The sequence below is a fragment of the Schistocerca gregaria genome, chromosome 2, assembly GCF_023897955.1.
Source record: "Schistocerca gregaria isolate iqSchGreg1 chromosome 2, iqSchGreg1.2, whole genome shotgun sequence".
In the NCBI taxonomy this organism is placed as follows: Eukaryota; Metazoa; Arthropoda; class Insecta; order Orthoptera; family Acrididae; genus Schistocerca; species Schistocerca gregaria.
This window is the reverse complement of record NC_064921.1, coordinates 753,772,280-753,795,834: the sequence shown is the minus strand read 5'-3', so window position 1 is coordinate 753,795,834 and position 23,555 is coordinate 753,772,280. Positions and strand designations below refer to the sequence as shown.

Genomic DNA, 23,555 nt, shown 5'->3' with positions numbered 1-23,555 from the left:
TTTCATTCAGAAAGAGATCTAAAATTTCAAATATATCTTCCTTAAATCTTCGTTCACTTCATAATTCTTAAGGATAGGACGGTGAGTGTATGTTTCAACGTCGCTAGTATTTGTCGTGTCATTGAGATATTCGGGTCTTTCAGATTTAGGTTATTAGAATAATATTTGGCTTTGCAACAGTATATTAAACGCTTCTGCAGTCCTGAGTTTCGCAAGAGCTGCTTTTAAAATGTCTGCATATCGTTTCACTCCGGACGCATTAAAATTTGAATTCTATTCAGATCTGGTCAGTTCTTCGAATAAACCAAAGATTTCAATAGTGCCTGTCACGTAAAATAACTTTTCGAGCCGCTTCGCGCAGCCCTCCAGAACTGAAGGTTTTTGTCTGTAATTGAGCTGGATACGTTCAATACTTCGGCAACTTTTTTCTGGATTAGCTTGCAGTATTCTCTGAAATGTGTCTAAGATTTTACTCTCACAGCTCATCAGGTCGGACACACCGGCATCAGCTGCTGAACTTACGGATTTGGATTCGTTTTGTCACCAGATGTTAGCATAACATCTGCACACACATTTCTCTTTTTTGCGGATTCCGGGATTATATTTGAAACGTCATTCATAGTTACCAAGACACCGCACAAGGGATCAGGCCTTTTGAAACTTCCTTTGGGGGAAGATCCAAACAATGATTACTGGAGTGTACGCAAAAGCTCTTTGGCTGGTATCGAAGAAAGATTTCTTCACACCTTTGTTCCGCCCATTCATATTAGTTGCGCCATCCAAACAATGGGCGCGAAAAAACTCATTCCTACTGAGATTCTTAGAAGGATGTATTTAGCGGTCGTCGCCTGCGATTGTGGCTTGGACACCATAAACGTTGAAAAAGTTCTTTTACTTCAAGCGACTGAAGGCAAGCCGGCCGTGGTGGCCGAGCGGTTCTTGGCGCTACAGTCTGGAACCACGCGACCGCTACGGTCTCAGGTTCGAATCCTGCCTCAGGAATGGATGTGTGTGATGTCCTTAGGTTAGTTAGGTTTAAGTAGTTCTAAGTTCTAGGGGACCGATGACCTCAAAAGTTAAGTCCTACAGCGGTCAGAGACAGTTTTGACTAAAGGCAACATCCACAAACAGTAAGCAGGCCCTGGCCAGCCACATCCGTCGTTGAATCTGCTGCAGTTCCGTAAAATGAAGAAAATTTTATTTGCTGCAGTCTCTCATGTGAGCATCAATTTCCACTACTTAATTTCGTATCACTGATGACAACCAAGTTTAGCTAGCCAGTCACATCCGTCATTGGATCTGCCATAGTTCCGCAAAATGAAGAAATTTTCATATGCTGCACAGCGTCTCATGTGAGCATCAGTTTCAAGTATTTTGTTTTCTATCACTGACGACAACCAAGGTCTGGTACACTTGAGTGGCCAGTAAAGCTGTTCTAGCTTTCTCATAATCGGTTAGCTGACGTCTCACGCTTTCGCCGCCCTCGGGTGTGCTATTTTCACGTTACTGAATAACGGCGACGGACTCTCGATGAAAGAAACTTTTCCCGTGTGTTTCTAACTTTTCTGTGTCTTTTTCGAGTTACAGAAACCTTTTTAAAGAAAAGCTGTTTTTCTTTGATCTTCTATTGTTTACTATGTAAATAGACCTAGTACAGCCATAGCAGAGCACAACGTCACTCGCTTCTTCGTAATGCAGTCACGGATAAGGCTCAGATCATTCCAATTTTATGAGATATTTGCACCCTCCGCGAAAACGTATGACAGGGCGGGACAGAATGCAGTTGGAGGTACACAGTCCTGTCACATTAAGGTGACCACCACGTCAACGTCCACCACCCACTCAGTAATGGAAGACGGCAGCACCAGCAGTGGATGGTCTATAAAGTGTGCCGGGAGGGACGCAGGCAACAGTGCAGTCCTAGTGGTATGCCGAAGAGGGGCGATTTTCCTGACGTCCAAAAGGCACGATCATTAACTTTCTGGCCAACGGTGGAAGCATTTCCGAAACGGCTAAGTTTGTAAACCGTCCGTGTGCCGACTTGGTTAACGCACACTGTGCATGGCAAAAAGGCGTTATCCAAACCCGGCGCCGAGACAACGGTGCTGCACCATGGGTCATCGATATCAGGGGCGAACGACGGCTGCGGGGAAGTGTCGGCCGAGTAGACGTGCAACTGTTCAGCAGCTGGCCTCCCAGACGAACCAACGGACTACTAACAACGTCTCCTCAACCACCGTTCATTGAACGTTTCTGCGTATGGGCCCCGCAGCAGGCGCCTGGATTGTGCACACATGCTGGCGATGATGGATGGAATTCGCACGCCATTACCGCAACTCGACGTCCACTAAGTGTCGAACAAGTAACCTTTTCAGATGACACGTGGCCGCTGACGTGTACGGCGTGAAACGCCTGAAAGCAAACGCCCTGCAAAATCGACGGAAGGATCCAGGCTGGAGTAGGGATCGTTATGGTCTGGGGAAGATTTTCGTGTCATTTTCTGGCTGATCTCGTCATTATGGATGGCGTAATGGATCAACATAAGTATGCATATGTCATTGGGGACAATACCCACCCTTACATACAGTTTGTTTGTTCGTCGGCACGATGGCATCTACCAGCAAGACAATGCAACGTATCAAACAGCTCGTTGTATACATGCGTGGTTCTAAGAGCACTAGGATGAGTTTTCCGTACTTCCATTGCCGCTAGACTCCTCGGTTTTAGACTGAGTCGCGAAACCGTGGGACCGCACCGATCGGGCTATTCGCACCATGGGTGCTCAATCGAGAACCCCAGCGCAGCTGATCACGACCCTGGAGTCGGTATTGCTCCATATCTCTGTCGGTACCCTCCAGAAGCTCACTCACTCTCTTGCTGCACGTCCACGTTGCAACAAGTGGTTATTTTGCCAGCTGTTTGCATTAATATCCTGGGCCGTGTACAAGACGGTTACACGGTCTGTCAACTACACTACTGGCCATTAAAATTGCTACACCAAGAAGAAATGCAGATGATAAACGAATGTTCATTGGACAAATATATTATACTAGAACTGACATGTGATTACATTTTCACGCAATTTGGGTGCATAGATCCTGAGAAATCAGTACCCAGAACAACCCCGTCTGGCCGTAATAACGGCCTTGATACGCCTGGGCATTGAGTCAAAGAGAGCTTGGATGGCGTGTACAGGTACAGCTGGCCATGCAGCTTCAACACGATACCGCAGTTCATCAAGAGTAGTGACTGGCGTATTGTGACGATCCAGTTTCTCGGCCACCATTGACCAGACATTTTCAATTGGTGAGAGATCTGGACAATGTGCTGGCCAGGGCAGCAGTCGAACATTTCCTGTATCCAGAAAGGCCCATACAGGACCTGCAACATGCGGTCGTTCATTATCCTGCTGAAATCTAGGGTTTCGCAGGGATCGAATGAAGGGTAGAGCCACGGGTCGTAACACATCTGAAATGAAACGTCCACTGTCCAAAGTGCCGTCAATGCGAACAAGAGGTGACCGAGACGTGTAACCAATGACACCCCATACCACCACGCAGGGCGATACGCCAGTATGGCGATGACGAATACACGATTCCAATGTGCGTTCACCGCGATGTCGCCAAACACGGATGCGACCATCATGCTGCTGTAAACAGAACCTGGATTCATTACAACAACGTTTCACCAGGCAACGCCGTTTATGTATGAGAAATCGGTTGGTAACTTTCCCCGTGTCAGCACACTTTAGGTGTCGCCACCGTCGCCAACCTTGTGTGAATGCTCTGAAAAGCTAATCATTTGCATATCGCAGCATCTTCTTGCTGTCGGTTAAATTTCATGTCTGTAGCACTTCATCTTCGTGGTGTAGCAAATTTAATGGCCAGTAATGTAGTTTCTTCAAGGATTCAACAGTTTCATGTAGTTATAAGCAAAAATAGCTGAAACCAAAATGCTAACAGCATATTTGGTGACGTACGAGAAAGATTCTGAGACTTTTTAGAACAGTGTGGGTCTAAAAACAAATGAAATTTGTTTTTTTATTTGGTAGATACTTCTTAATGTTTTGCTAGTTGCCTGCAGTGAAGTTTGTTCAATCTACTTTAACAGTTTGTTAATTATCATTATTTAAAGATTTTGGTTCAACCGAAAAATGAGTTTGGCTAGAGAACATTTTAGGACTATATTTTTTTTTATTTTAAGTCGTCGCTAATGCCTAAACACTGTAAAGATCGGGTTTGAATGAGATCGTATGTTTCTTAGTGATGAATTCCTTGAAGTATGCCCAAGAACTGCTGTTACTGATGAAAATGTTGTCGCTCTTGGATCAATGCTTGAAGAAGATCGACGGACATCTTATGAATTTATGTGGGTGACACTGGGCATTAGTACGAGTCAAATTCAAAATGTTTTGCGACAACAGTCAGACTTGAGAAAACTTTGTTGTCATTGGATTCCAAATAGACTTACTTCCGAACAAAACAACATACTGATTGGAGCAGAAAAACTCTGGAAAAACTCCAAGGTCGCACTTCAAATTTTGTTTGGAATACCGTTAGTGGTGGTGAATCTTGGACTCATTGTTATGATTCTGAAAACTATCGGCTCAAGGGTCTTTCGGACAGATCTTAAGCCTAAAAATGTCCGACGAATTCACAATGCTGGTAAGAAGACGCTTACTTATTTTTTTCTAATACGGGGTTTATTTTCACCATAGCACTAAAAGATAGACGTACTATACTGCCGGATAGTACGCAAAAGTCTGTTTGCCCCAAATTTTTGAACAAGTTCGAGATAAAAATTTCCATCATTCCAACGCATTATCGCATTCAGCAATTTATTAGATGGATGCCCTAAAGCTCAGCACCATGGACCCCCAAACATTACAGCTCTGACGTAGCACATTCCAATATGTTCCCCTTTGAGATCAATACATTTTCACATCCGTTAAAGCAGTGGTCGTATCGGATGTGAAAATGTATTGATGCCAAAGGGGAATATATTGCAAACCAAAACAATTTTTTTTAAAGTAGCACTTGTTTGATTTTCTAAAAATGTTCAATGCCGCCCTTATTTTCAGTGTCGCTATTACTGTGGATCACGTAAATATCTAAAGGAATTTGGGAAGCAGAAACCGTATCTGCTCCCACCCCTACCCCTTCCCTCCATCTCCGCTTTCGGTTGATACGCTGCTAGGAATGATAGGGTAGAAAATACGGCCGCGCTCTTCGAAGAATCCATTCCAACACTCGCCTTACACGATTTAGGGAAATCTCGGAAAACCTAAATCAGGGTTCTCGGGCGGACAGATGAGTCTCTGTCCTTCCGAATACGAGTCCAATGCATCGTCACAGCGTCACCTTGCTCGTGTCTTGTGCTTGGTGGCCTTCCTCAGCTTCGCTGTGCTGAATGTCGAATATAGTTACACCTTATTTTTCTGAGGCAGCATCGGCTAAAAAATCTTGCGTACCAATGTCCTCTTTTTCTCTAAATATATCGTAGAAATTTAGACTTTTTTTTAGCTCAAACTCTTGTCCGACGTGCTGACCACTGTGGACGAGCAGTTCTAGGCGCTTCAGTCCGGAACCGCGCTGCTGCCGCGGTCGCAGGTTTGAATCCTGCCTCGGGCATGGATGTATGTGATGTCGTTAGGTTTAAGTAGTTCTAAGTCTAGGGAACTGATGACCTCAGATGTTAAGTCCCATAGTTCTCAGAGCCATTGGTATTTTGTTGTCTGACGTCATTACCTGTGTCTAAAGAATTGCACCTCTACAGCAATTCTGCAAGAATTAAATTCCTTATATGCAACCTCAATCAGCTCAAGGACCCCACTGCATATCTTTGCAGCAGGATGAGTAACCAACGAACGAGTTCTCCGTGCCGCATTGGATTCGGAATTAATTTTCACGGACGATAACTTCCATCTCCACAAAACTGCCCGGTTTGTTGACATACTGAAGAATGAGAACTTATATTGAATGCAAGCGGCTGCAGACTCGCAGGTCTTGAATCCCGTAGAAATAAATGTGTGTCACACTCGAGTATCTTTCGGGACCCACAAATTGTGTCAAGTCAAAGATGGGACAAGCAGCGCTGAAGCTATACTAAAGAGGTGCATTGCTGCCTAATGAGCATATTTCCTACTGGTTTGGCATTCGTATGTTAATGACAGTTCTTATCAATGTAACACATTGCTCCAAGTGTGGCAGTTGGTCTTTGCTGTCCTTCTAACTTTCGTGTTAATAATGTCTATACACATTGTACCAAAAAAAAAAAAAAAAAAAAAAAAACACGATGCACCACGAAGGAATTCTCCGAATGATACGGAAAGCGGTAGATGTGATGTACATGTACAGAGAAACAATTGATCACAATTTCAGAAAAACTGGATAATTTATTCAAGTGAAAGGACAAGTTGAGCAAGTCAATAACGCATTGTTACACCTCTGGCCCTTATGCAAGCAGTTATTCAGCTTGACATTGAATGACAGAGTTGTTGGAAGTCCTCGAGAGGACTGTTGTACCAAATTCTGTCGAACTGGCACGCTACATCGCCTGAATTCCTTGCCGGTTGGAGGGCCTTGCTCAAATGCTCCAAACGTTCTCATTTGAGGAGAGATCCAGCTACCGTGCCGCCCAACGTAGAGTTTGCAAGCACGAATATAAGCAGTAGAAACGGTCACCGTTGAGGGCCGGCATCATCTTGCTGAAATGTGAGCCCAGGATGGCTTGTCATGAAGGGCAACAAAGGGTGCGTAGAATATTGTTGACTTACCACTGTGATGTAACGGTGCCGAGGATGACAAACTAGCAGGTCCTGCTATGAAATGAAATGGAGCCACAGTGTATCACTTCTCGTCGACGAGTCGCGTAGCGCCTCCAGACACGTTCGAAGCAGGACTCACCTCTGAAGACAATTCTACTCCAGTCAGAGAGATTCCAGACATTATCTCTGAAACTGTAAGCATTTGTTTGTCTGCATGTAACGCCGGAAATGCATGTCCTCCTATTTCCATCTATTGTACTATAAATTTTTTCCTTATTTTGTTAACTGAAGATATGACATTTCTGTGTCTTTATATATTGTACTTGTTTTACAATTTGTATATCTATATTTATTCATTTATGTCGATGTATAATTGGTTTGTTTTGTAAATATTATTTGTATTGTTCCGCTGGGTCTTGCCTAGGGAAAACAATGCTATCGAACGATTACTTCGATAGGTCGTGTGGAGAACCAAAGTGTTTAGGATCTTTGGTAGTGTTAACTCTGCCGCGTGGAGCGTGTGCTGAGTGACGCTCCCGCGAGTTGCCGCGCTTTCGGGGTTCTGCAGCATGTAATTGCGCTCGACTTTCTATGATAGTTTCTGGCACGGTGTCGCGGGCGGGAAACATTAGCTGGCACACGTCACGAGCCCATTTCGCCTGGTGGCCGTGTCGAGAAGAAGGCGCGCCAACATCCAGCTTCTGCAACAGCGACGGCCGACAATAAGTGATTGTTGCCACCTTCTCGATCGACGACTTCAAACCTTCAATCAACCAACAAGGAAGACTGAAAGCACTTAAAGTTTTAGAACTGTATGGCAGAACTCAGCTTTTCAAACTGTTCCATTTGCATCACTAAAATACAGTGACTTAGAATGAACCTTTCTTGCCCATTCTCACAATTGCATTACCAAGCAGGTTCCCTTCCTTCTCCGAAATGAAGCCGAGTGTCGTTGAAATTCAGACTCCAGCATTAAAGTAAAATCATTCCATTTCACTGCTTTAATTTCAAAGTTCAGTTAAGGTATTCATAGCTGCCTACACTATATAGATTACACAAGCACAAATTGAGAGTGCGAGTTTTGTTAGCATATTTTAGCTTACCTGTGACTGCAGCTCAGCTTGGTACGTACTAAATTTTACTATTGTTAATTGTTCAGAATCATTTAATTCAAGTTCAAAGTTAAATCTCTTATTTCTAAATTGCGTAGATTCAAGTAGCTTTTGAAATGATTGTTGAGGTAGCCCAAGATTAACCTTATTTTCTTGAATTTCGTAGTGCTTCAGAAACAAAGTTTACTATTAATTTCAGTCACTAAATTAACTTTCAATTTTCCGGTTTTATTAATTCTTTTGCTAAATTAAGTCAGAGTGAGCGGAATTTATTACTTCTGATAAATTTTCAGTTTTCACACTACACATGTCAACCTTCAGTTGCCACGCTTCTAGTACTAATTATATGTGTAATAACTTTTCTTTTTCAGTTACTATAGTAATTGTCCATAGGACTGGCGACCGTAATTTCCCCCAAATTTCAAATATCTAATTACGTCTAGTTAATTGTTAACGGCCGCACATTTACTTTCTTTATTAACTTTACCCCTTTTCAAAATTAATTTCCACCAGTTTCTTTTGCATTTTTCCTTTCATTTAGATGTAACCCTTTCCTCCCTCTTTACCGACAGATTAACTTCGGTGACGATTGCTTTACCCAAATTTCCATTAGGTACATGCGGTTTAATTTTTCACTGTCATTAAGGTCGATAAGTGAGGGGGAGGTTACAAACTTTACCCTTTTTCAAAATTAATTTCCACCAACTTCATTTGCAATTTTCATTTCCTCCCCCTTTACCTACAGATTAACTACGGTGATGATTGCTTTTCCCAAATTTCCATTAGGTACACACGGTTTAATTTTTCACTGTCATTAAGGTCGATAAGTGACGAGGAGGTTACATGCACATGTACATCACATCTACAGATTTTCGTCCCATTCGGATAATTCGTTCGTGGTGCGACATTTTTTATCTTAGAGTGTATTTTATAAACTTTTGTTTTGTATTTTGGTACCCTGTTACTCAATAGCCTACGTGATTGTTCCTCACCAGATTGCAAGCAGTGTAATTGCATGTGTTGCAGTCACGGCGACTTGCGGCCAGGAGATTTTCAACAACGTGACGTACTTCGTGAACCCGCACTTCCCAGGCCTGTCGACGTCTTCTTCCACGTGTACAATCACCATCAAGAAGGTGGTACCCAACGTCAGTCAGCTGCGGCTCGACTTCGTACACTTCAGCATGGTTAGTAACCTGTCCAGTTCGTTCTTGTCACGTATTACAAACGGCCACACATTAGCTGTTGCCTTTATTAATGTTGTGCGTGGACGATGGCGGCAAAGAAAAACAGATTAAGAGAAGGACAAAAAATGGGGCTTACCAGTGAAGATATCGGCACCACGACTTCAAAACTAGGATCAGTTGGCTGCGCCATTTTGTTTTGCAAACATCAAGTGCCGTGCTAAGGTACTGTGGCGATGGGATTTTAATGTGTACTTGGCTGCAGACATGCGCCACGTGGGTATAATTCAAGTGCAGCTACCCACGGAGGTCCAGTGTGGGTTGTAATTATCCCTTAGCATTGAAACTTGGTAGATGTGCTAATTTGTTAATGCAGAAAAAATTAGTTCCAGATTTGGCCACCAGGTGCATGTATGGCGCTGTTCAGCATTTCTTAGACATCTTTGGAGCTCACACCGAACAAATTATGTAAGCGACTGTTAATAATAAAATAAACATTATGTCTTTCTCATTTTTTGGGGCTTTTCTACTCACATCATGTTCCTAAACCATGACATATGTAAACATTTCTGTACGTCTGTCTTTCGTTCACAGCACCAGATTTGCACATGGTAGCTAAAATTGGAACTAACTTCAATGCAGCGTGAACAGAAGCCACGTTAATGCATTTGAGTATCGAGCAAATTTGGCTACAATACGAAAATTACAGCCCACACTTCTTCTCTGTGAGCAGCGGCACTTTAATTAAAATGACCTGGTACAAAATATGAATTGCGTGATTTTGTTTTTTGAAGAAATAACTAAAACTTTTTGATTTCACAGCTTGTTTATCGGTGGAATATGTAAATAAACATTCATTTTGACTCATTAAACAATTGAAATAAGAGACGCACCATAAAATCAGGTGTCAATAGTAAATGCAAAATCAAAAGTATACATTCCAGTCTCTAACCGTAAAACAAGGTTGTTAGTACACGTGGAGTCACAGCAGTTTTAGAAAATTGTTATTGTCCAAATTTTGCAATACAGTCGCAAACGAAACTTCCTGGCAGATTAAAACTGTGTGCCGGACCGAGACTCGAGCTCGGGACCTTAGCCTTTCGCGGGCAAGTGCTCTACCAACTGAGCTACCCAAGCACGACTCACGCCCCGTCTTCACAGCTTTATTTCCGCCAGTACCTCGTCTCCTACCTTCCAAACTTTACAGAAGCTCTCCTACGAACCTTGCAGAACTAGCACTTCTGAAAGAAAGGATATTGCGGAGACATGGCTTAGCAACAGCCTGGGTGTTGTTTCTAGAATGAAATTTTCACTCTACAGGGGAGTGCGCGCTGATATGAAACTTCCTGACAGATTAAAACTGTGTGCCGGATCGACTCGAACTTGGGACCTTTGCCTTTCGCGGGCAAGTGTTCTACCGAGTGAGCTACCCAAGCACGACTCATTCTAGAAACAACCCCCAGGCTGTTGCTAAGCCATGTCTCCGCAATATCCTTTCTTTCAGGAGTGCAAGTTCTGCAAGGTTCGCAGGAGAGCTTCTGTAAAGTTTGAAAGGTAGGAGACGAGGTACTGGCAGAAATAAAGCTGTGAGGACGGGCGTGAGTCGTGCTTGGGTAGTTCAGTTGGTAGAGCACTTGCCCGCAAAAGGCAAAGGTCCCGTGTTCGAGTCTCGGTCCGGCAAACAGTTTTAATCTTCCAGGATGTTTCATATCAGCGCACACTCCGCTGTAGAGTGAAAATTTCATTCTAGATACAGTCGCAAACGTTTCGCATTGCACTGAATGATATGTCCCTTCATTATCCTGCACAGTAAAAAAAAAAAAAAAAAAAAAAAAAACAAAAAAGAAAAAAAACGTGATTCTGGAATGAAAATGAAATAGAATCTTACGCATTATTGTACATTTTGAGAACCCAGCTGATAAATGTGTTTCGCACAAAGAAAACAAGTGTTTAGAAAATACAGTCAGTTTGCGCTGTTACTGTTCCAGGAATAAAAAAAATGGTATATTAAAAAAATTAAGTGCATACTGGAACTTACGTGGGCGTGCTGAAAAGTAATCGTACCGAATGTTTTTTATATGGAAACACGTAGAGTTTTTTAAACTAAAACAGACGTTATTAACATTCTACATCTTTATTCTTCATGGCTACATATTTATTTCTCGACATAGACACGCTGGCGACGAACACGTTGCTCACGACGAGAAACTATTTTGTTGATACCGTCACCGTATAATGTATGACTTCGTTGACGGAGCCCCAGCCTCTCTTCTGCTTGCACCGATTTACCAGTATTAGAGTAAAGGTTCTTCATCCTCATGCAGAAGGAGAGGATGCTCAATTTGTGACGAACTATTCGCATTCGAAACTAGAGTACAGCACGCTGTTTCTCAAGCGCCGATATACACTCCCGGAAATTGAAATAAGAACACCGTGAATTCATTGTCCCAGGAAGGGGAATCTTTATTGACACATTCCTGGGGTCAGATACATCACATGATCACACTGACAGAACCACAGGCTCATAGACACAGGCAACAGAGCATGCACAATGTCGGCACTAGTACAGTGTATATCCACCTTTCGCAGCAATTGCAGGGTGCTATTCTCCCATGGAGACGATCGTATAGATGCTGGATGTAGTCCTGTGTAACGGCTTGCCATGTCATTTCCACCTGGCGCCTCAGTTGGACCAGCGTTCGTGCTGGACGTGCAGACCGCGTGAGACGACGCTTCATCCAGTCCAAAACATGCTCAATGGGGGACAGATCCGGAGATCTTGCTGGCCAGGGTAGTAGACTTACACCTTCTAGAGCACGTTGGGTGGCACGGGATACATGCGGACGTGCATTGTCCTGTTGGAATAGCAAGTTCCCTTGCCGGTCTAGGAATGGTAGAACGATGGGTTCGATGACGGTTTGGATGTACCGTGCACTATTCAGTGTCCCCTCGACGATCGCCAGAGGTGTACGGCCAGTGTAGGAGATCGCTCCCCACACCATGATGCCGGGTGTTGGCCCTGTGTGCCTCGGTCGTATGCAGTCCTGATTGTGGCGCTCACCTGCACGGCGCCAAACACGCATACGACCATCATTGGCACCAAGGCAGAAGCGACTCTCATCGCTGAAGACGACACGTCTCCATTCGTCCCTCCATTCACGCCTGTCGCGACACCACTGGAGGCGGGCTGCACGATGTTGGGGCGTGAGCGGAAGACGGTGTGCGGGACCGTAGCCCAGCTTCATGGAGACGATTGCGAATGGTCCTCGCCGATACCCCAGGAGCAACAGTGTCCCTAATTTGCTGGGAAGTGGCGGTGCGGTCCCCTACGGCACTGCGTAGGATCCTACGGTCTTGGCGTGCATCCGTGCATCGCTGCGGTCCGGTCCCAGGTCGACGGGCACGTGCACCTTCCGCCGACCACTGGCGACAACATCGATGTACTGTGGAGACCTCACGCCCCACGTGTTGAGCAATTCGGCGGTACGTCCACCCGGCCTCCGGCATGCCCACTATACGCCCTCGCTCAAAGTCCGTCAACTGCACATACGGTTCACGTCCACGCTGTCGCGGCATGCTACAAGTGTTAGAGACTGCGATGGAGCTCCGTATGCCACGACAAACTGGCTGACACTGACGGCGGCGGTGCACAAAAGCTGCGCAGCCAGCGCCATTCGACGGCCAACACCGCGGTTCCTGGTGTGTCCGCTGTGCCGTGCGTGTGATCATTGCTTGTACAGCCCTCTCGCAGTGTCCGGAGCAAGTATGGTGGGTCTGACACATCGGTGTCAATGTGTTCTTTTTTCCATTTCCAGGAGTGTAGTTGCGTTCCACACCGCCATGTTACATGCTACAATTCGGAGCCCTAAAATAGCCTCAGAAATCTGTAAATAAGTAAATATGAAGAATAAAATGTAGAGTGTTAATAACGTTTGTTTCATTTAAAGATCTTTAAGGGCTTCCACGTATAACTAAGAAATGAGAGCAACAAGTTAGTTGGAGTATATGGAACAGGGTAAAGCTTAATCACAACACATTTGGCATGCAATTGCGTCTGAAACATGGAGTTACAGCGATCTTGAAACTGTGAACACATAATAAAAAAGGAAACAAAGGTGAAAGTCTTTTCCCCATCTGTACTCAAGAAGCCATGTCACGGTGCATGGCGGAAGATACTTCTGGTGTCATTACCTTGTTGCATTCACGAACGGTGGGTGGGGAATATGATTGCAGGTAAACTTCTACATGCACGCTATTTTATCTAAATTTCTCTGTGTAGTCATTTCGCGAGAAGTCTGTGCGAGGAAGTATGTGTAGCCCGACTCTTCCTGTAACTTATAGTCGCTCATTTTCAACAGCAAACCTTCCAGTGATACACAACGCGCCTCTTGTAGCGTCTCCCACTAGTGTTTGTTGTGCATCTGTGTAACGCTCTCGTACCAACCAAACGTATCCGTGAAGAAACGCCCCACTCTTCATTGGATCTTCTCCACCTCTTCTTTTAATTCAGCTCGGGGAGGACCTGGGACTGAAGCGTAATACTGCTTCGGGCGAGCACGTGTTTGGAGCCTCTACGATTCTTCCTGAAGCCCCTTACGTCGTCTGGCGTTGTTGCAGTCCTGTAAACAACCACGTCGTCCGCAAACAGCCCCATTGATATTGTACAGGGTGATTCAAAAAGAATACCACAACTTTAGGAATTTAAAACTCTGCAACGACAAAAGGCAGAGCTAAGCACTATCTGTCGGCGAATTAAGGGAGCTATAAAGTTTCATTTAGTTGTACATTTGTTCGCTTGAGGCGCTGTTGACTAGGCGTCAGCGTCAGTTGATGCTAAGATGGCGACCGCTCAACAGAAAGCTTTTTGTGTTATTGAGTACGGCAGAAGTGAATCGACGACAGTTGTTCAACGTGCATTTCGAACGAAGTATGGTGTTGAACCTCCTGATAGGTGGTGTATTGAACGTTGGTATAAACAGTTTACTGAGAATTGGTGTTTGTGCAAAGGTAAAAGTTCTGGACGGCCGAGAACGAGTGATGAAAATGTAGCATGCATTCAGCAAGCATTTGTTCGCAGCCCAGGAAAATCGACTCGCAGAGCTAGCAGAGAGCTGCAAATTCCACAATCAGCTGTATGGAGAGTCCTACAAAAAAGGTTAGTTATGAAACCTTATCGTCTGAAATTGGTTCAAGCACTGTCTGCAGCTGATAAGATTAAAAGAGTCGATTTCTGTGATTTTATCCTTGCTCAAATGGAAACAGATGAATCTTTCGTTTCAAAGATTGTGTTTAGTGATGAAGCAACTTTCCACACTAACAGGGAAAGTCAACCGTCACAATGTCTGTATATGGGGCACCGAGAATCCACGGGAAACAACTCAGTATGAACGTGACTCGCCTAAGGTGAACGTTTTCTGTGCCATTTCAGCCAATAAAGTTTTTGCTCCCTTTTTCTTCGAAGGTGCTACTGTAACTGGCGTGCAGTATCTGGAGATGTTAGAGAATTGGCTGTTCGCTCAGCTCGAACAAGAAGCACAACAATTCACATTTCAGCAGGATGGAGCGCCACCACATTGGCACTTATCTGTCCGTAACTACCTGAACGTCAACTACCCGAGGCGATGGATCGGCCGCCAGGCAGCCCGTGACAGAGCACTTCATCACTGGCCTCCAAGAAGCCCTGATCTTACCCCCTGCGATTTTTTCTTATGCGGGTATGTTAAGGATATGGTGTTTCAGCCACCTCTCCCAGCCACCATTGATGTTTTGAAACGAGAAATAACAGCAGCTATCCAAACTGTTACACCTGATATGCTACAGAGAGTGTGGAGTGAGTTGGAGTATCGGGTTGATATTGCTCAAGTGTCTGGAGGGGGCCATATTGAACATCTCTGAACTTGTTTCTGAGTGAAAAAAAAATCCTTTTTAAATACTCTTTGTAATGATGTATAACAGAAGGTTATATTATGTTTCTTTCATTAAATACACATTTTTAAAGTTGTGGTATTCTTTTTGAATCACCCTGTATATACGTGACGTATTTGTGAGAAGACTGTTAGACGCAGATATACTCATTCATTCATTCATATCATTTTTGCCGTTATGGACAATGTTTCAACTCAAATATCTCATGATGACACAATTTTCACTTTATCCTTTCTTCCTTTTCTCTTCCCAAAATCTCTTCATCCTTTGACTATGCTCTTGTTTCCTTTGTTCCGTCCATAATGCTCCCGTCTCCCTCTTCTCATTTACGATGAATTTTGCGTTCCTAATTTTGTTTCTGGATCGCTTTATGTCTTTTATCGTTTGTTTATTGATCCCCAGCTGTCTTGTGTCTTCCTCTATTTCATGATACCAATTTGTTTTAAGGTTTGAATGTTTTACTACATCAAAGATTCTCTTTCTAAGTTTGGTGCTGTCCATTCTCCCTTTGCGTCGGTAGAAATTTAGTCTGCGTTTCCTGATCATGTCTGTGAGTCTGTCAGTGTGTTGGTATAACTCATTGGTAGGTCTTTTCATGCATATGCAATCTTTGTTATTGGTCCGAATATTTTCCTGAGAATTTTGCGTTCTATTTTTTCTGTCTCTGTAATGTCTGATGCTCCAATTGTGGTCGTTTCTGACGCATATACTGCTCCGATAGTACAACTGTTTTGTAATGTCTGATTTTGGCCTGTCTTTGTATGATTTTCTTATTTAAATGTGACCATGTGAGTTTGTATGCTGTTCGTTCTATGTTGGATGCCTTGTTTGATCCTTCTGTTTGTATGTATTCCCCTAAATATTTAAATTTTTCGACACTTTTTGCGGATCCATACATCGTTTGCATGATGTGTACATTGTTGGTTTGTCATTCCATGTACTGAGCCTTCTCATACGATATCAGTAGACATGTTTTGGCAGCTATTTCATGCAGGTGTTCCAGTGCTTCCTTTGTCTCCTGTGTGCCATTACAAAGTATTGCTACGTCATCTGCAAATGCCAGACATTTTATGATTGTTCTTGTTTCACGTGTTCTTCCTAGCTGTATTCCTTTAACTTGTTCTTCCCATTGTTTGGCAGTTTTGCCTAAGACTATGTAAAACAGGATTGGTGAAAGCCCATCTCCTTGTCGGAAAGCTGTGTGTATCTGGAAGGGTTCCGAAATTTCTCCCATGAACTTAATCTTCGAGGTGGTGTCTGTGAGCGTTTGTTACATAATTGCCCTGATTTTTCTGTCGATGCCATATTCTTTCAGTATGTCAAAGAGCGTTTGTCGGTCTATGGAGTTGTATGCTTTTTTAAATTATTTTTTAAAGTCAATATATATATATATATATATATATATATATATATATATATATATATATATATAAGTTTTCTCCACGGTCGTAACTGCGCCAGTAAGTGGACTACATCTGTCAGTATAGATTGAGCGTCTTGTGTCCACTTCTCTGCACTTCATCACTTGACCAGCTGGCTAGAGGAAAATAAGCACTACTAGCTTGCTCTTGTCACATGTACTTGGAGGCACTTACCAACCTAAAAACATAGTACTCCTAACGGCTATAATTATTAGTCTGCAAATGAAGTAAAAACTGATGTAATGTTGTTAAGTACACTGTCCCCAAATGGTTCAAATGGCTCTGGTACTATGCGACTTAACTGCTGAGGTCATCAGTCGCCTAGAATTTAGAACTAATTAAACGTAACTAACCTAAGGAAATCACACACATCCATGCCCGAGGCAGGATTCGAACCTGCGATCGTAGCGGTCGCTCGGTTGCAGGCTGTAGCGCCTAGAACCGCACGGCCACTCCGGCCAGCCACTGTCCTCAGTCATCAAAGAAAATATCTGCACTTATATCCTTAATACCCTGTATACGGGGTGTGCCAAGAAACGTTACGGACAGGTTGCTTATACAGAAATAAGTAAAAGCTGTCAATGGAACAGGGAGTCTAAAATGCTCACCTTAAGAGATACGAGCACTCTTTCATCTTCGATAGTATGAAACATCTCTTCTACTGCAAGGTCTTTGCTTTCCATGTTTTGGGAAGAGAAAGTGTTGACCAAAATAAGAAAAAATGTCTAGTAAACAAGGAGCCCAAAACGCATACTTTAAGAGCTATGAGCAGTTTTTCATCTGCGTTAGTGTGAAACACATCTCTTCTGCTTAGAAAAGTGATCAAAGTTCTTAAGGTATGCATTTTAGAGCCCATGTTTAATAGACTGTTTTTATTGTTTAGGCCCATACTACCTCCACCAAAAATATGAAAAGCAAAGCGCTTGCAATCGAAGAGCTGTGTTTCATGGTATCGAAGAAGAACAGCTACTCATATCTCTTAAGGTACGTGCTTTGGAGCACTTGTTTTCTAGAATTTTTTTCTTGTTTTGAAGAAAGGAACCAATTCGTTAAGCATGTGTTTCCTTTTGGAACCCCCCATCCCCCCCCCCCCCCCCCGTATATGAAATGTGGATATGGCATTGTTTGCCGTGAGTCCCTTCTGGGGTGTTCAGCCACCTGTGGCTTTGACTTGCGGGTCGATGGAGACGAAGACACACATCCAGTAGTGAGTGGAGTACATGCCCGCTCCGACCGGGAATCGAACCTGGGGCCCCAAGTCAGCAACGCTAACCACAACACAACGACCTGTGAAATATAAAAGTGCCAGTCAAATGAAGACAAGACAGATTATATAACGGGCATGGCGCGGACGATGATAACGCAAATAGATAGGTGTGTGTCTAGGGGAGGATGGAACAGCGCGAACGCTCACCTCTGTGCCATTTGTCAGTTAGACGTGCTCGACGTGAGGTTAGGGAGTCATATGTGCGTCAGACTTTACTATGGAGGTCGGGAAAGAGGAACAGCGAGGTCTAGTGCTCTTTCTGACTGCAGAAGGAGTGCCACGAATGAAATTCATGCCCAGTTTCTACTGTGTATGGCGAACAGAGTATGTCACATGTGCGTGTGTTTGTTTGGAATAAACGATTTCGTGAAGGTCGGGGGTCATTGACAGACAGCAGTCAGCTCGGACAGGCTCATCTGCCGTCATTGTTGCGGCGGATGCTGCTGTCAGACGGGGCAGGGTGGAAGACATTCGGCTCTTTTTGGGTATCTGGCTCGGTAAGGCTTTCACCGTTGTGACAGAGCACCTGAAATTCACGAAAACCTGTGTCAAGTGGGTTCGCCACAGCCTCACGGAGAAACACCTGAAGCGGTATGATGTTGACTAATATAATTTCCTCTAAATGTATTCGCAGTTGCGAATATGTACAACATCGGTCACATAATGGAATGACGACAATGAAAATTTGTGCCGGACCGGGACTCGAACCCGGATTTTCCGCTTATGGAGAACGGTCGCCTTAACATTAGGCTATCCGATCACGACTCGTGGGCAGACACAAACTTCAATAAGTCGTCAACCATGTGCCTACAACCATTCATGAACAAAGGAGCATTGCGTCGTAATTCGGAATAACACAGACACAGCAATATCGTAAATATCGTCGCTGGGGATGAAACATGGTGTTATCATTTTGAGCCAGAGAGCAAGCTTCAGAGCTAAAAACGGAAACACATGGATTCAACCCCACCGAAAAAATCCAAAGCCGTGAGCGCCAGCTCCGAGAAAATCATGATGACCTTTTTCTTTGACTGAAAGACCCGCTGCTCATTGACTTTCTGGAACAAGCCGCCACAGTTAACACACGGCGTTAGGCGGATACTCTGCAAAAATTCATAGCGTTAGGCGGACACTCTGCAAAACTTCATAGAGTCCAAACGCCCTTGAATGTTGACGGGCGTCGTCATTCTGTTGCAGTATAATACCTATCCACATGTCGTCCATGTTGTTTCGACTACGCATCAAAAGTTCCATTGAGAAGCCCTTAGACATCTTCCATACAGTCCCTATCTCTCCCAATGCGATTTCCATTATTTGGAGCCACGAGGAAAGACGTTCGCGGCCGTCAGTTTGATTCGAACGAAGAGGTACGCCCCTGGATACAATTATGGTTCCGCAGGCAGTAGGAAACACTGTTTACTTTTTTTGCCCTTTGTATCGTTTTCATTCGTCTACTCCTTATATACCAGGGCGTGTTGGAAAGTAATACCTCCGAATTCCTTATGTGAAAACTCTTAAAACAAACGTTATTAGCATTCTGCATCTTTATTCTTCTTTATTTCTCAACATAATCACCCTGGTGACGAACACATTTCTCTCAGCGATGAAACATTTTGTTGCTACTGCCTCGCTGTAAAATGTCTGACTTTGTTGACGGAGTCTTTTCTCAGAGAGCCAGGTGCACTCGGATGCGCGATTTCCCTCGCAGCTCAGAGGGCTGTACTGTCACACTCCACTCTACCATTCAGCACGCTGGCTTCGTACACATGACCCTACCACCAACAAACTGGACTGCTTGTATGATACAGTGGGAAAATTTCAAGATACTCCTAACACTTTTTCTTCAGACGGTTGTAAGACAAGATTCGATGAGTAAACTAGATTTCACCTGTGAAGACCGCATTCATCCATTTGTTCGCGGTTCATGTCAATCTTACTGACTCTACAGTAAAAGTAGTGATCTCGGACAGCATTGGGTAAGACCCAGCCTATCGGACACATGGCCTACATCCTTTGATATACAGTTTGTCGGGAAACTGTAATCCCTGAAGCATCTGCCGCTGTGCAGACAATTGTCTCGCAAGCTCCACTGCACTTAACCGTGCTGTTAAGCTTACGTATCATTATTATTGCGGAGTAACTACTTTTGGTCGACCTTATTCCGACGTACGTTGAATATTTTCTGTGTCTAAAAACTGTTGTCAAATTCTTGTAATCTCACTCTGAGGAACATAGAGCGCTACTGCGAATACGGTAGCTATCGGAAGCAGTTCTAGGCAGCTGAGGAGTTTGCTCTGTGAAACAAGGTTCAAAGCAGTCCGAACCCCTATGGTTAGTTTGAACAAAGTAGTATTTTGGTAACTAGACACATTCCGTTCTTCCTTCGACTTTTCAACTGACGTTCTGTCAGTAACAGGGGAACATACAGCTTGGCGTGGGCCCATTTCGATAAAAGAATCGTTGAAATAATCTGTGGAACATGTAACTAACTATCTCACATACTGATGTTTATGATAATAAACCTGATTCTTATAATGAACACTTATTTCCATTGCAGATAGATGATCCTCCTTTCATTAATACGTCTATGTGCGTGGCATGGCACCCATATTTCCTGTTAATTGTCATTTTAGTAAGACGTATCCGCTTGCACAATATTATCATTTCCTTTAAATTAATTTGAGTGATCATACGGCGTGCTCCCCTTCTCTGTGGGTCATCAGAGATCAGACTACAGCATCCAGGACTAAGCTAAACAACACAACCTATGGGGCAGAAACACTAGAGAAATGGTCTGAATTGGTTGAATCAACTCTCTTAAGTGTGAATTGCAGAGCAGTCATGCATATATAGATGTGAAAGCGATGTGACAGAAATAGTCAGAGGACCAACTGAGGATTGAACTCCAAGCCCGTCGAATCGTAATCTGACATATATCCCCATTCTCGCTATCCACCTACTCACGGAACCACATAACGTAATTTCGGTTTCATCGACGATATTCTGTGCTCGCAATGGACAGTGAAAATACGGCTGAGAGTTCTTATCTTATAACCACTCGCATATTCGAAGCAGGGAGTACTCATTTCCTACTCTTTTCGGGTTGCATTTTTCATTTCGACTTATCCATTATGCTGTCCCTTTGTTCTAGTTCTCAGTTGTATCATTAGAACACGTGGTGATTGATATCTGTCACTGGGTTAACCGTCTGTAAATTCGAGTGATTTGCAAACAGATACTCTCACTCGCAAGATTATTTTTTTTATGTGCTTTCTTGCCATGATGTTTGGAGGGGATGTCTACTGTTCTAATTCCATGTTTATTCCAAACGGTAGTGGATGGTTTTGCTTAGCATACTGGTTTACGCACCATATCGGATTTTTCATATAACTGGACTTCGAGAATTCATTACATCACTTTGTTTCTTTGCTCACAAATTCTACCAAGTGCACTTTACTTCCATGAATGAATACAGAGTGGTCATAATTAAACTTTCGCTACTTGAGAGGATCCCCATTAAAAAACGAATGATCGTGGGACACAGACTTTATGGAAACATTTGTAAGGGCATGCGGAAGAGAAATAATGAATAAGGCATTGAAAGAACACATTTTAATTTCCACATGAGAGGATAATATTTGTTAATTGTGTATCAGATTTACCTTCTAGGTTGCAAATTTTGCTGAATGCGAATACCATCTGCATCTACAACAGCTGGGATACCATCTGACGATTGTTCGCATCACTTTTCGAACGGTGGACCATGGAATATTCACTTGTCGTGACACTGCTCTGTCCACTGCTTGATGGTCGCAAACTGCGTCCAGCATACACAGCCGTGCCAACTGAAACTTCTTCAGGAATTTGTGACGTGACTGGTACCGTAGCAGTACCGGCACCTGACGGAAGCCGTGACACTGACAATACTAACGACGCAGATCCTGCACCGCACAGTCTGAACATCGTTCCTATAAAGTTAGCTGCCCACAAGGTGAATACACTATGTGATCTTAAGTATCCGGACACCCCCAAAACATACGTTTTTCACATTAGGTGCGTTGTACTGCCACCTAATGCCAGGTACTCCATATCAGCGACCTCGGTAGTCATTGACGTCGTGAGAGAGCAGAATGGAATGCTCCCCGGAACTCACGGACCTCGAACGTGATCATGTGATTGGGTGTCACTTGTGTCATAAGTCTGTACGAGAGACTTCTACATTCCTAAACATCCCTAGGACCACTGTTTTCGATGTGACAGTGAAGTGGAAACGTGAAGGCACACGTATAGTACAAAAGAGTTCAGGACGACCTCGTCTGTTGGCTGACAGAGACCGCCGACAGACGAAGAGGTTCGTAATGTGAAATAGGCAGAATCTATCCACACCATCGCAAAGAATTTCTAAACTGCATCAGGATCCACTGCAAGTACTATGACAGTTAGGCGGGAGGCGAGAAAACTTGGATTTCATGGTCAAGCGGCTGCTCATAAGCCACACATCACACCGATAAATGCCAAACGACGCCTCGCTTGGTGTAAGAAGCGTGAACATTGGACGATTCAACAGTGGAAAAACGTTGTGTGGAGTGACGAATCACGGTGCACAATGTGGCGATCCGATGGCAGGGTGTGAGTATGCCGAATGCCCGGTGAAGGTCATCTGCCAACGTGTGTCTTGCCAACAGTAAAATTCGGAGGCGGTGGTGTTATGGTGTGGTCGTGTTTTTCATGGAGAGGGCTTGCACTCCTTGTTGTTTTGCGGTGGCACTATCACAGCACAGGCCTAGGTTGATGTTTAAAGCATCTGCTTGCTTCCCACTGTTGAAGAGCAATTCGGGGATGGCGATTGCATCTTTCAACACGATCGAGCTCCTGTTCATAATGCACGGCCTGTGACGGAGTGGTTACACGACAATAACATCCCTGTAATGGACTGGCCTGCACAGAATCCTGACCTGAATCGTATACAACACTTTTGGGACGTTTCGGAACGCCGACTTCGTGCCAGGCCTCACCGACCGACATCGATACCTCTCCTCAGTGCAGCACTCCGTGAAGAACGGGCTGCCGTTCCCCAAGAAACCTTCGAGCACTTGACTGAACGTATACCTGGCAGAGTGGAAGTTGACATCAAGGCTAAGTGTGGACCAACATCATACTGAATTCCAGCATTACCAATGGAGGGTGTGACGAACTTTTAAGTCTTTTTCAGCCAGGTGTCTGGATACTTTTGATCACATAGTGTACATTTCCGTCTACTATTCCAGCCACATGACTTAATCTAATCTACAGGGTGAAGAAAACATTGTGCACTCGGACTTGGCAGCGTAATACCTCACATACTAGCAATACAAAAATGTCTCTCACCTAATCTCGTCCTGCATATATTTGCGGCAGTAGATGGAAGTTAAAGATAGGCAATCTGGCAACACTAATAACCTGTACGGTAACTATCTCGGTCAGGAAGCCACCGCAGTGCTGCGCAGCTGGTGCAATGGGTAGCGTTTAGGGTGAGAGTGAAGGTGGGTTTGATTCTGGCTTGAGGCGTATTTATTTTTATTTTCTAAATGTAACCCGTGTGTTGCAATACCTGGCATCTCAATCGTCATTTCCAAATCTGGTTCTGTGAATGCAAGAAAGACGTATGGAAATGTTACTATAAGCAATGGATTGAGAACGGGACGTGGGCAGGAAAGGTAAAACAAATGAGAAAGGCAAAATGCCGACTTTTCTACTAACCGCCACTTATACGGGTTATTCAGTGTGAGCACCAGAGACATCGAGGAGATGCTGTAGAGCGCCGGACGTGCACTTGGCGGCAAAAGTTGGAACTAATTTTTTTCCAGCGTAAATCGGTTCCATATTGACGCGTTAACATAT

General features: G+C 44.0%; 1 protein-coding gene across 3 annotated transcripts in view; it reads left to right on the top strand.

Annotated features, from left to right (window-relative positions):
• LOC126334936 (uncharacterized) overlaps window positions 1-23,555 on the top strand; it is a 194,971-nt gene that overhangs the window by 99,411 nt on the left and 72,005 nt on the right. For all 3 annotated transcript variants that reach the window (XR_007564790.1, XM_049997677.1, XM_049997678.1), the window contains exon 4: window positions 8,905-9,065. Coding sequence is in view for 2 of the 3 variants with exons in the window: in XM_049997677.1 (XP_049853634.1) it covers window positions 8,905-9,065 (161 nt within the window). In the remaining variant the exon portion in view is untranslated. The remainder of the gene's footprint in view (window positions 1-8,904; window positions 9,066-23,555) is intronic.